This window comes from Uloborus diversus, chromosome 1 (genome assembly GCF_026930045.1).
Source record: "Uloborus diversus isolate 005 chromosome 1, Udiv.v.3.1, whole genome shotgun sequence".
In the NCBI taxonomy this organism is placed as follows: Eukaryota; Metazoa; Arthropoda; class Arachnida; order Araneae; family Uloboridae; genus Uloborus; species Uloborus diversus.
The window spans coordinates 29,878,182-29,891,256 of NC_072731.1; the positions used below are offsets into that span (position 1 = coordinate 29,878,182).

Genomic DNA, 13,075 nt, shown 5'->3' on the forward strand with positions numbered 1-13,075 from the left:
TGAAATATAACAGAACTAGGCTATGACAACCCTGTATAATTTCTGGAAAAATTGCTACATTTGCAATGTGATGTCATTTTTTGTTACCAGCTCCTTCCCCCTTGTCATAAACCCAATATCACAAATCCCTCTTCCTCTCAAAGCAGGTTTGTAGTTTTGGCCGGACCAAACCGATTTTGGCCATGCCAAAAAGTTTGACCAGTTAAAACCAGCGAAAACTGTTATGCCTTTACATGCGATTTATATGCAAAATGTTGCACATTTTAATTCATAATTAAAAGAAATAGTCATAATTTTATGACTATTCAATCAATCATTTATCATAATTGAAATCATTTTTAAAACTGATTCAGTCATTTTAATGCAACTTGTCTTATATTAACATTAAAAATTATTCACAACAAAGACAAAGAACACTCATTTATTAGAATACCTAGTCTGCAATGTAAACTAATAGCAATTCTTCACAAAACTTGAAACATGTATTCAATGTATTAAAAAATAAGTAATTCAATGTATTAAAATATTCATTTTGGGCCCATAAAACTATGAAATAAGTATACAGTGAAATTCCATTGCAACGAATATCAATATAACGAAATACCCGTTTCAACCAAAAAATTTTCAGTCCCCATTTAAGTTCCATTACCTTACTTGAATTCCATTACAACGGACAAAATTAGTGGTGCCTTGCAGTTTGTTGCAACAAGATTTCACAGTATATTGTGATATTTACATGGTTTGAAACGTATTTTTAAAAAATTATCATATAATTCTTCCATAATGCGACTTAGGTTTTGGAACATACAGTCATTAATTACTTTCATAGTGGGTAAAATTAATGGTTAACTTAAATAATGTGTTTCATATTTCTTTTAATCACATACACATTTATCTTGATTTTGAACTTTATTATTTCCTATATCGACGTCCAATGGACAAAATTAGACAAAAGTGATTTTATCTAGGTCAGTTTTAACCATGGTTAAAATCACCTCTGGCCGAAACTCTTACTTCACAAAACTGTCTCAAAGTGTGGCATCATTTGTGGATGCCCCCTAATGTCGTTTCAGACAAAGAGTGCAGCATTAACTTTAACTGAATTTAAAGAGTACAAAAGTTAGATGAAATAAAATTAAAATAAATACATATAAGGCAGTGAGAAGCAAGGAAAAGTCAGTAGACATTTTCAAGTTTTAAGCAAAACCCATTTAAAGGTAACGTCCTAGGTAGACTTTCATTGATTTTTTTTTTCTAAATCATACTGCACAACATCTTCCAGGGCTACTAATACTATCTGTTGCCCCAAGAGAGAGAAGAGGTTCACCTGCCGTTTTTACTGGTTATCTCCAAATTTTAAATTTTGCCACTTACATCCCTTTGCCTCTCACTGCTTTATATTCACTTTGGTGTTAAAAAGTAAATTGCTCAGTTTTAAAGTCCAATTGGGAGCATAACTGAAACATTCAACAATATCTATTTTTTTACAAATGCACAAATCCAATTTATTTATTTTGTAGCACCAGAAAATGGACAAAATAGTATATAAGCACCTAATAAAAATTAATGACTTAAAAGTTTATCCTTTAGAAATTTTTAGTTCTTACAACCAAAAGTTGCATGTAAGCACTAAAAGCTGCATGGAAAATATCAACCACTAAGCTAAATACTCTAATAATGTTTACAAAAAACATCACAACAATGTCCTGAAAAAACACACTTCAATAAAGCAAACAATAAACCTGTACCTTTTTCAAGCAATAGTTCTGTGCACCTATTTCCTGGTTAAAAACTGTAGGGGAGAAGGGGTGCATGTGACGACTTTTTGTTTTATACAAAACACTAACCTTTTTCATTTTATTTTTTTACCATCTTTCTTACTAACCATAATCTAACACAAAATCCCTTCAAATATGAAGGTTCAAATAATAGGATATGTAACAATATTTTTTGAAAAAAATCTTTAAAAACCAGCAAAAAAAGTTCTCATGTGCCCCTCATGGGGCACATTTGGAAATGTTTCGTTTGGGGCATATTTGGACACTATAAATAAAACATAATATATCTATAAAATGGCAAAGACAAATGGTTTGCATTCACGTGAATGGGAACTTCCCTTGTGTCTCCCAAAACTGCTTGTTTAAATTCTTCTTTTGCTACTTTCAGAAATTAATTTTTTACTCCAGACATTTTAAATTCTAGAAATTTACTTGAAATTAATTTGTATCATGCAACATCTAAAAATTATTAAAAATGAATCAATATTTTCTACATTAAAGATTCTGACTAAAATTTTATTCTTTGGTGTGGAAAGAGAAAGGGTTGGATATTTCCTGATTCATAGTTGCACTTTTTAAGTGTGGGAAAATCGAGCTGTCCATATGTGTACATGTTGAAGTGTACACCCCTCTCCCCTAGGAGTACATTTACCAAAATTTTAATAAGTTCTATATTCCTCAACTTCAAAATATGGCACAATCCAACTTACTTCATGCGGTCAATACGATCATAAGCATTCTGCAGTTTCATTTCCTTGCGTGCAAGTTTCTGCAATATAGACTCAAAATGTGAAGATGGCATTGTGATGTTGTCATCAGCATCTGACCTTTCAGAAAGCTTTTTCTTTATATAACTTTCAATATCTGAACACAAACAATATAAAAATCAGTGAAATCAGAAGTGTCAAAATCTTCAAACATAAATTTAAAAATAAAATTTATCACACTAATTTTAATATTTGATATGTCCTCACTTCGAAAAATAAGTTTTTCATTAACTTATTTCAATAACCATTAAATATGTGTAAAAGGCTTAGTGAAACATGTTTTTTTTTAATATATATATATATGATTTCAATAACAAATAATAAACTATTTCAATAACAAATAAATATGATGTAACTTGATGACATACTTTAATGCAAAAGACTTTTCTTTTTTGGTGACTAAATATTTTATTGCAGGACGCAGCAAATTAAAAAAAAAATTCATATGTCATTTTCCTTCAAAAAAACATTGGAGAAAAAAAAGTACAGAAACTTCTAGGCTAATTATTTTCTGGTAGCACCTGGTTCTGACAAAGTTTGATTCAAATTTTTCCTCTTTTAGAATAAAGTCTTCTTATCTGTGTAACTTTGCATCACACAAGTACAGGGTTCGGCAGGGATGTGTTGCATTTTTTAATCTGTCATAACTTAGGTGATAGAGCAACTAGAGTATGCGTAATGTTTGATATCATTAGTTATTAGTTGCCATTTCAGTAGCCATGGAGCCTTGGTCAACTTAAGAATGCATCTTTGCTTACGATTTGCATTACTGCAATCAGCCATGTGGTAGTGCAGAGGCAGTAAAGATTTTGCAATTTCCCATCTCACCCAACAATTCTAACTCTTGATGAGCTTTCAGAAGTCATTATTTGAAGTACCTGCTAATCAACCAACATCTATCTCACTATTATTGGAGCACGCAAACAAAGTCACCCTTTTCAATGCAATGTTGTTAACCTTCATTTACCCTCACTTACTAGTTACATTTGGCATCACAAACAAAAATAGCTTATTTTTCCTTTTTCCAAAACTGAAAATTTACATCTTTAACACAATTCTTAACTGTTCTTAAAGAAATTTAGATTTTAATATACTGTCACAAAAATTTGGAAAATCTTAGTTTTTTTTCTATCTTAGTTTTTGTTCTACCTTAGTTTTCGTTCAGAACGTCTTTAGCCATGAATTCAGATCGAATTTGGACAATGATGAATTTCTTGTATGCTAATGGAGAACCCTTGAGATCACATCAGGGTTCAAAAAGGGACACAGAACTTGCAAGATTAAGAGCTCTTGCAGAAAAGCCTGTAGCCCGCATACGGGTAGCAAAAACAGCATGACGCTGCGATGCCAGTCACAGGTTTTTGAAAAGGTCTGTAGACTATTTCTGAAGAGGTAAGTTTCTGAATAGGTAAGTTAACAAGTAAGGAAAATTCTGCAACCAGGGATTACATAAACAAATTTGAACACAATAACAAATTAAATTAAAAAGAAACGTCATTTTAATAAGTTTTTTTTTTTTTTCACTTTCTGCTCAAATTCAAATTTAAAGCAGAAAAATAGTTTAAAGTAAAATAGAAGAAATGTAAACTCTAAAGAAAGCACCTAAATTTATGCAGAAGTTCTCAGTGGCTATTGGGTCAAAAGCACTTTCTTCCGCAGCTCAGCGCCTCTATTTTTAATTTGAAGCTTCTAGGTCTTCGTGTAACTCGCAAATTTTTATTCAGCATTTTATTTTCAATCATTTCTTTTTGCTGATTCATAATAAGTATTACGACTAATCTAATATTCGTTAATAATTCGTTAAAATTCGTGAATAATTCGTTATTCGTTAATCTAATGCTGGTCTGCCTAGCACACTATTTTTGGTTTTTTTAATCTCTGTTGCACACTACTGATGAAAATTCTGCTACCAGGGATTACATAAACAAATTTGAACACAATAATAAATTAAATTAAAAAGAAACTTCATTCTAATAAATCAATGCATACAATTTCAATGCATTACCAAATGTCAACAATGGATCAGAAGCATCATGTGGTTTCATATATTTATCTCTCAGCCAAGGAGCAGTATTTTTGGAAAACTCCATAATCTCTGATGAAGACAATGTCTAAAAAAAAGTATCCAAAATTAAACATAAACATTATTTATGCACTTTCTTTATTTATTTATTTATTATTATTATTTATTTATTTTTTTTTTTTTTTTTGAAAATTCACTAATATTACTATAGTACATCACTTCTCATTGCACAAAGGAAAAGAAACTTCAAAATTTGTCACACAGTAAGATCTCATTCATACTAACTAATAGGGGCATCCAGGTCGTCTGAATTAATGACCAGTACGGATTAAATAAAATAACCAATAAATTATGTGAAGGTACATAAACAAATTTCTGCATACAGTAAAAATTGTATTTTTAATTCAAATAAAATATAAAACTGCATAACAGAAAATTGCAAAAGTAAAAAATATATTTTTGTACTAAATCATCTTTTTTTTTTTTTATATTGTATGTATTTTCAAATAGTTATCTGGATTAAGCCAAGTCCATTTTAATACTGCTGTGTTAAGCAAAAAAATCGTATCTGCAGCTGAGCTCAAAATGAGAAACACCTTTTTAAAGTTTTACCGCACTATATATTTGATTCACTTTTCACTTTTTTAGAATTTTTCAAATAATATTTCCCGTTCACAAGAGACCATAAAACATTGCACACAGGTAAAATATGTTACAAAGAAGCACCTTGTAACAATAATCTACAAGTTCACTCATGGGTTTTTGTCTCGATGTAGCTGATTATCTACATAGAGACTATGTAGCATATCTGTCAAACTTTGAAAGCAAGAAATAGAAGAAAGATTGATATTCAAAAATTAATTGATTTTTGCACAACAAAGAGGCAAATTACCATGTCACAATTGTAAGAGGATCCTGGAGAAAATGCAAAAAAAAAAAAAAGCACATGAAAAATATTTTATGCAGTTTGGTGTTTGGTTCATCAGAAAGATTATAATTAGTTTCAAACACTAATTGCAATCTTTCTTACACAATAATAAACGACTTACATGTGACCTGACATAATTAATAAACTTAATGTAATTGATGCAATTCAAGCCCATTCTTCTGCTATAGGTGACTATGTCGAATATATGCTGTGAGTGACAATGCTCGAACATGAGTTCAGCACTGTTGAATATTTCAGGACAGAAGATACAAAGTGTCTGCAACGTGAGTGGTACTTCTTCTTCAACGCCAAGCCATTCATCATCACTCCCGGAGCTTAAGTCTTCAAACTGATTATCTATAAAAGCAAAAAAAGGGTTTAGAAATATTCAAATTAGAGATGCATTAAATATTTGTTATACAGTAGACCTTTGTTTTATGTGTGCGCTAGGTTCCACAAAAATGTTGCATAAATCAAGACTTAATAGTACAGTTCAGGGGTGCCCACCTGGGGGGGGGGTCATGGCGCAGGACTGTGCCATTGAAATTTTCAGAAGAGGGTGTTTAAGGGGTATTTTTCATTTTTGGAGGGTTCTTGCTTGGAGCGTGGGTCTTTGCAATATTTAGGGGGAGGGGGGTGCCCTTGCTCTTAGGGATGCACCCCTGGTATAGTTAAAATATGGGTTAGGTTCAATATATCCATCTATTAACGCTACACTCTGGTGATCGATAAATATATGAGCTTATGCAGTGCAAAAAGATATGTGCTAAAAGATTTCAAGTTTTCATTTGAGATGAATGCTCATCATCTGGAAGTAAATTAAACCAAAAAGTAGCAATGGATCAGAGAATAAACCCATAGCCACTTCTTTGAATTATCAGGAATACTGAGAAGAAATATCATACAGGACTAGGTAAAATGTGATTAACATTGATTGTCGACCCAATTTTTTGCAATTAATATTAAATTTTAATATTGAAAAATAAACAAATAATTTTTTTTCTAAAATGATCTGACAGAAAAGGTTTTTCAGGATAGTTCTGAGGAGGTTTAGCCTATATCATTCCCTTTTAATGTACAAGCAACAGATAAAGAAGGTTTCTTATTGTAGAAGGGCTCAACTGACCCTTTGACCACCCCCTGAATCTGGCTTTGTTACTACTTCTTTCACGATTTGTGGCAATGAATGGTAATCTAAAGATTTCAGACTAAAATGTAAGGAAACAGAAAGAAATTACTCATTTTGTAATCTTCATTTAATGAGAATGGCATTATAACTTAAAGACTACAATTAAAGTATTGCATCAACAATATTTTTTGTACAAATTTTTAATATGATGCATAAGTTGAAAATGAAAAAATTTTCTGCAGCACTTTCAAATGAAACTGTAATACTTTAAAATACCCCCCCCCCCCCCGTCCAAAAAAATAAAAATAAATAAAAGCAATAATCATTCAACTTAGTATACCTTTGCAATTGAAATAATTATTTGTGTGGTTTACAAAATGTAATACTACATGATTGATTCAAATTCAAAATACATTTCTTTGGTCAGAACAAGCAACGATAAATTGACTAAAAAACAAAATTTATCTAGCTTTAAACAATTACCTTTGTATCGACTATACTGCCGTGTGCAGGTAAACGGCAGTAACTGCATATTTTTCGATTTTCATTTTTTTGCATTTTTGAAATCTTCATTACTATAGTTTTATGGTACAAACATTTTTATTTGGCTGTCGCAGAAAAAAAAGCATTTTTTTATCAGTGGTAATTAGCAGTAACTGCTTTTTTAGCAACATTTTGAGGGAAGTCGGCAGTATGTACTTACTGCTCTTTACCTGCCCACGGAAGAACGAAAACTTTCTCCCGTGGTCTGGTAAACAGTAGTAACTGCTTTTGTCGATACATTTTGCAGGTAATATGCAGAATGCACTTACTGCTCTTTACCTGCACACGGAAGAACGGAAAATTTCTCCCGTGGGCAGGCAAACGGCAGTAACTGCAAATTTTTTGATTTTCATGAAATTTTTTGCGCATGATCGTTCTGCTGTGGGAGGGTAAATAGCAGTAACTGCAATTTTTTCTATTTTCTTTTGGAATTTTTCAAATTTATGTTTCTTCAGTTTTATGGTGCAAATATGTTTAATTGGTTAGAGCTAAATAAAAGCATTTTTTTAAATCAGTGGTGATTAGCAGTAACTGATATTAACACTACATTATGCAGGTAATCAGCAGTGTGTACTTACGGCTCTACACCTACCCATAACCATTGTCCAGAGAATAGAACATAAATGAATTGCCGCGAAAACTTGAACCAAGATGCATAAACAGTTTTCGCGATTTCTTTTTAGCTCAACTAAGCGCAAGCAGTAACGCCCCGATGGGAGGTCATTGTGTGACCTCTCAAAAATTTCCTTCATTTGGCAAATTTAGAGAAAGTATTGCATTTTTTGAAATGATTCCTAGTCGCTTCTCATTAGATGTAGGTATGCGTGCCAGGTCGTATTTTATCTTTCGGCAAAATTTAGGAATTACCGTCTCTCGTCCTTGAGCGAAAGAGATACTTAAAAGGGGGAAAGTGAGGAAAATAATCATACTTTATTTCATATAAAGTCGAAGAAAACGTTTTGTAATTTCACAGCCCTCAAACATTTAAAAAAACAATCCTTGATTCTTCATATCCGTGTTTTAAAAACAATAAAACAAAATTACTTTTTGCTAATGCACAGTTATAGAAGCTAACATACGAGTAAACACAAGTAATGCTTGGCAGACGATAAATAAACGTGTAGTAACAGAATGATTCTGTTCCATTTGTTTTGTTATGTCGCAGACAATATTTTCTACAATTTTTTATATATACTAAGCTGTTGCGCTTTTAGTAGTTCGATGAGAGCCATTGTTAACACACAAAGCATTTCTTTCGCCTAAATTTTCATGGATATTTACTGCTTTATTGCAAAGTGCGGAACATTAAGCGATTTGTCATAGTTTTAAAAATGCCTAAAGAATCTTCCAGTTGCCAAGTGACAATGTAGGAACAAAGAGGTTTTGACGATGCCGTAAGCAGTTAAAACATATGCCTTGTCGACTATTCGTTGTCAATATTTGAATTTTGAGTAAATGTATTTGATTTTCACGATTTTGAACATGTTGTGGCTTTCTTCAACAAAAACCAATTGACTGTTATCAGCATGATTACAGATGACTTCCGTGGTTTCAGTGGAAACTGAAATCCATGTCAAAACTGTACATAGAGGACATTGTCAAAGTTGAGTTTTGCCGAGGTTCCCAGAATCTCTTTTACAAAGTGGATCATGAAGATAATCAGTTCAAGGAATTTGATTTCCTAAAAAATACCTCCCTCCCCCCCACTTCGTCCGCGATTTTGAGGAATTCCAATTAAGAAGAAACATGACAGAAAATTTAGTAGATGCACAAAAAAAAAAAAATCTACTGAAGTTTTTTTTCTATTCAGTGTTTAAAAAGGTAAAACACAAAAATGAGTTCGTTGTAGCAAGGACTGTTTAAATCAGCAAGTATATCTGGTATCTGAGAAGGTACGTAAATGTGTTTTGGATTAAATTTATATCAAGTGAATGTAGGTCGATACCCTATTTAAATTATTTCCTCTTTAATAATAAATTTATAACCAACACACATATATATATATTTATTAATCTATTTTTATATTTGCATAAAAACATTTGTGTGAAAAAATAAATTTTTATTTTATTTTTAAATTACATTTCCTTTATTTATATTTAATTTATTTCAAGTGTATGACACGGTATTATTAATTTTTTAAAATAAAATATATTATTCACATTGCAATAAATATACTTCGTAATGACATATCTACTCTGTATTATGTTGAATTTGTAACTATTGGTCATTCAATAGTACATTATGCAGTTACTGCTGATTATCAGTAAAAATGCATGAAAATTACTACTGCGAAGATCAGGTAAACGGCAGTATCTGCTTTAATTAAAATTTTGATTGCAAAATCAAAATGAAACAAACTGCCCAAAAAATACTTCAATATAAACATATAGAATAGCCTAAAATCAAATTTCAATATTTTTATTGATGTTTGTGGGAAATCAAAAACGCGTTTCTTCAAATATCTCAAAAACTCCTGCCGTTTACCTGCACATGGCAGTATACAATTGAACAAATCTAAACACCATGGTACAAAATTAATATTATTAATATTGTTTGATTCCATCATCAACAACACGTTATTTACAATGCTAAATTTTATCTGGGTTCAAAACTAAGTCTCTTATTAATTGCTAATTAGTTATCACGAACTCGTACTGGAAACTTAATGTAATTGTTACTAAGGATAGTATAAAACCAGAGGTAGCGACTGGGCCTTTAAAGTGCGGGAGCAAATTTTTTTAGAAAGTTAAAGACTATTTTAGGCTATCATGCGTGACAAAAGTGGGAGAGGGGGCTTGATGCTCTTCTGTTTTGGAATTGTAGTTTTAAAAACGTCATTTTAGTATAGTTTTGTCAATGTTTGGGGAATGGAGAGGAGTTTCCACGGTTGTTCCCTGAAATCTTTTTTTAAAAATAGTCTAATTAATAATAATTTTAAAAAATAAATAAATAAATAAAACAAAGCTCAATCTGTCTTTGGCAATGTAAGGGTAAGGAAGGCTGGGTACAGATGTGATATACCCCCCCCCCCCATTTGGCGACATCCGATTTTTTTCACAAAATTGAAATATTTTTCTCGCCAATGAGGCGATAAATTTTTAAGCATGGCATCCCTGGTGAAACTAACCTGTGGTTGGCAACGCGAAGGCAAACTTGTTCGAACTTGTTTACTTGGGTTCTTTACTTGGTTTTACGCAGGAGAGATATGTGTTGTTTTGTGCAATATACCTTACAGGAATGCTTATTTTGTGTTAGTTTAGATTCAGTAGTTGTGTTTTGAAGTAAAAACATTAGAAAATGCCAGTTTCTTCAAACTTGAAGGTTAATTAAAAGTTAACTCCAACGTGGTGTGTATCTGTAACGTGCCATTGTCATATGATGTATTGTTTTAGACTGAGTGTGAATATTTATACCATATAAAAAGGTAAGTTCTTTATTTTAAAATTAAAAAAAAACCTCTCACTTCCAAAATTCTTTGTTTTTACAAATCCTTGAGGGGTTCTTGTAGTTTTTAACTTTATTTTTACTGTATGTAAATTAATTTTACAGAAATAGTACGGTTATTTTGTTCTAAAAGTTAATTCTTATCGATGCCACGAATTATTTAGACATTCTATTAACGTGCCTCCTTTAGGTACTGAATTTTATGTAAACAATTGAAAGTTCTTTCGGTTGTACTCTTAAAAATGCTGAATTTTATTAATAAATCTGCACAATAATGGTGCATATTTCACACTTAAAACTGTGTTATTATTGTACACTTAACGGTAGGAGCTACCCTTGGGTGTACATACACATGAATATGCATAATATACATAAATATACATAATTGTGACCATACTCCGACTGTAATGTATATTAACAGTCGGAGGGATAGCGGACCGAGCGGAGCGAGGTCCTGGCGAGCCAGAGGTCTCATAGTACTTTCGTAATGAGACCGAGGCAGGGCTGGCGAGCCGAGGTCTCATTACGAAAGTACTATGAGACCGAGGGCTCGTATCCCGGAGAAATGATGAAAAAAAATTAATGCATTAATTTCGACTTGTAATTAATACAATAATTTATTTCATTGTATTTTAATATGTTTACAAAAAACCCCGCCCCCTGTACATTTTTGAAGCATATATTCGTGATGTTTTTTGTTGTGCTTTTATGTTGTTTTTATATATATTGTGTTCTGAAGTGCTTTGATCATGTTTTTTTATCTGATTTTTTCCTGTTGGCGCTAAAAAAGCATCGCTAAGAACGATGTATGACATATGTCGTCATACATTCTTTTCTTGGCGACGCTTTCTTGGCGCCAACAGGAAAAAGTCGCCAAGTGTAGGGTATATCACATCAGTTCCGAAGGCTGTTCCCGGAAAAAAATCTTAAACTGATGTCTTAAAGATGTAAATTAAAGCCATCTTTAGCAAACTTAGAGGGACTTAAATTTTGCAAAGTTTAAAACGTATTTAAACATCTTTCATAACATGAAATACACCTTTAGCTCAGTGAATTCCAGCCGAGGACTGCAGTTTCGTGCTTATTAGCACTCATCAGCCCGGCAACCTCTTAAGGAAGCCGGCTTCCTTAGATACAATTACAGGAGAGTTACATGACACAATTTTGCAGAAATTGTTCAATGACAAATTGTTGGACTAAAATTTTACCAAATGTGGGTCAATTAAACGTTACAACCATAAAACAAATAAGAAATTTTTTTATCAAAAGTATCCAAGTGCAGACAGCAATTAAATTCTTTGATGACACAAACCATGATATCGTAGCGATTTAATAAGTAGTGAAAAGAAGTTAAAACAAAACAGTATTTCATCGGAATAGTCAATTTGGAAAATTTACCTGTAGTATCCATTCTTGCATTCGACTCCGATAACGCACAATTGTTTACATCCGCGACCGAATCCATTGCGGTTAAAGCGCAGAAATGAAATACATGTGTGTCAAAAAAATTATGTTACTTCACTTCAGATCTAAACATAAACGGAGTAATAAATTAACTGCAACATTAAAAAATGGAGCCTCTGAACAAGGACCTCTGGGGCAGAGCGGCAGCTGACTCGTCTCTAGAGTCCCTATGCTTGAATAAGAAATCCTTTTCTAGATTAGCGGTGGCTGAACACAAGGCTCTACTGATTCAATGATTGCTACCAAGCTTGTTTTTTCATCATTTCTCAGAGAAGCTCAACAAAAAAAGTTAGGGTAGTTGAGGCGATAATTCATGTTTCAGATGATCTCGTAAATTATCGTTTGATTTGAAAACAGCAGCATACTGGTGAAAAACTGTGGAAGACTGAACAGAACGCTCATTTTTCCACATTAAGCAATAAGAGGCAATTTCAACAGCGTGTTTTTTCTTGCCAAGTTTTTTGAAATTTCATCAAAATTCAGGTTTTTCATCGAAATTCGTTTTTTTCTAATTTTGCCAATGATCGTCTATAAGGCAGTTTTAAGACTACAAAGTCAAAAAACTTCCGCAAGTGGCACACGAATTTTTCCTCTTCTAACATCATCAAAGATCTTCTAAAACTGCGTTTTTAGAGCAACAATTTCGAACATTTCCGGGGAAGAGCCTCCAAACGCCCCCTAATATAATCAGACAACAATTGTAAAGTTTCAATTTTAAAAAATCCCAACCTTTCCTACTCCTAACATTACCAAAGTTCGTCTAAAATGCATTTTCAAGATTGCAAAATAGAAAATTTCCGGATTGAGAAACCCCCGAACTTCCTATTTCTGAAGTGAATATTTAGATTTAGTTATAATGACTGATGACTCCCTCTTAAACCATAAGCTGAATCCTTATTGGAAGATATGGTCTAATTCTTTCCATTATGGGAATCGATCGCAACTAGTTAAACACAAAAGTAAATTTGCTAAATAACTCATACTTCAAGTGCCGATTTA

The 13,075-nt window shown here is 32.2% G+C and overlaps 1 protein-coding gene across 1 annotated transcript in view; it reads right to left on the reverse strand.

The window, feature by feature from the left end:
• The window catches only part of LOC129234512 (uncharacterized), a 30,471-nt gene extending 18,384 nt beyond the window's left edge, over positions 1-12,087 (reverse strand). Inside the window, exons 1-4 of the mRNA XM_054868517.1 lie at positions 12,011-12,087; positions 5,618-5,853; positions 4,551-4,656; positions 2,489-2,642 (exon numbers count right to left, since the gene is read on the reverse strand). Coding sequence (XP_054724492.1) covers positions 2,489-2,642; positions 4,551-4,656; positions 5,618-5,853; positions 12,011-12,077 — 563 coding nt within the window. The 5' untranslated portion in view covers positions 12,078-12,087. The remainder of the gene's footprint in view (positions 1-2,488; positions 2,643-4,550; positions 4,657-5,617; positions 5,854-12,010) is intronic.
• Between the last annotated feature and the right edge of the window lie 988 nt (positions 12,088-13,075).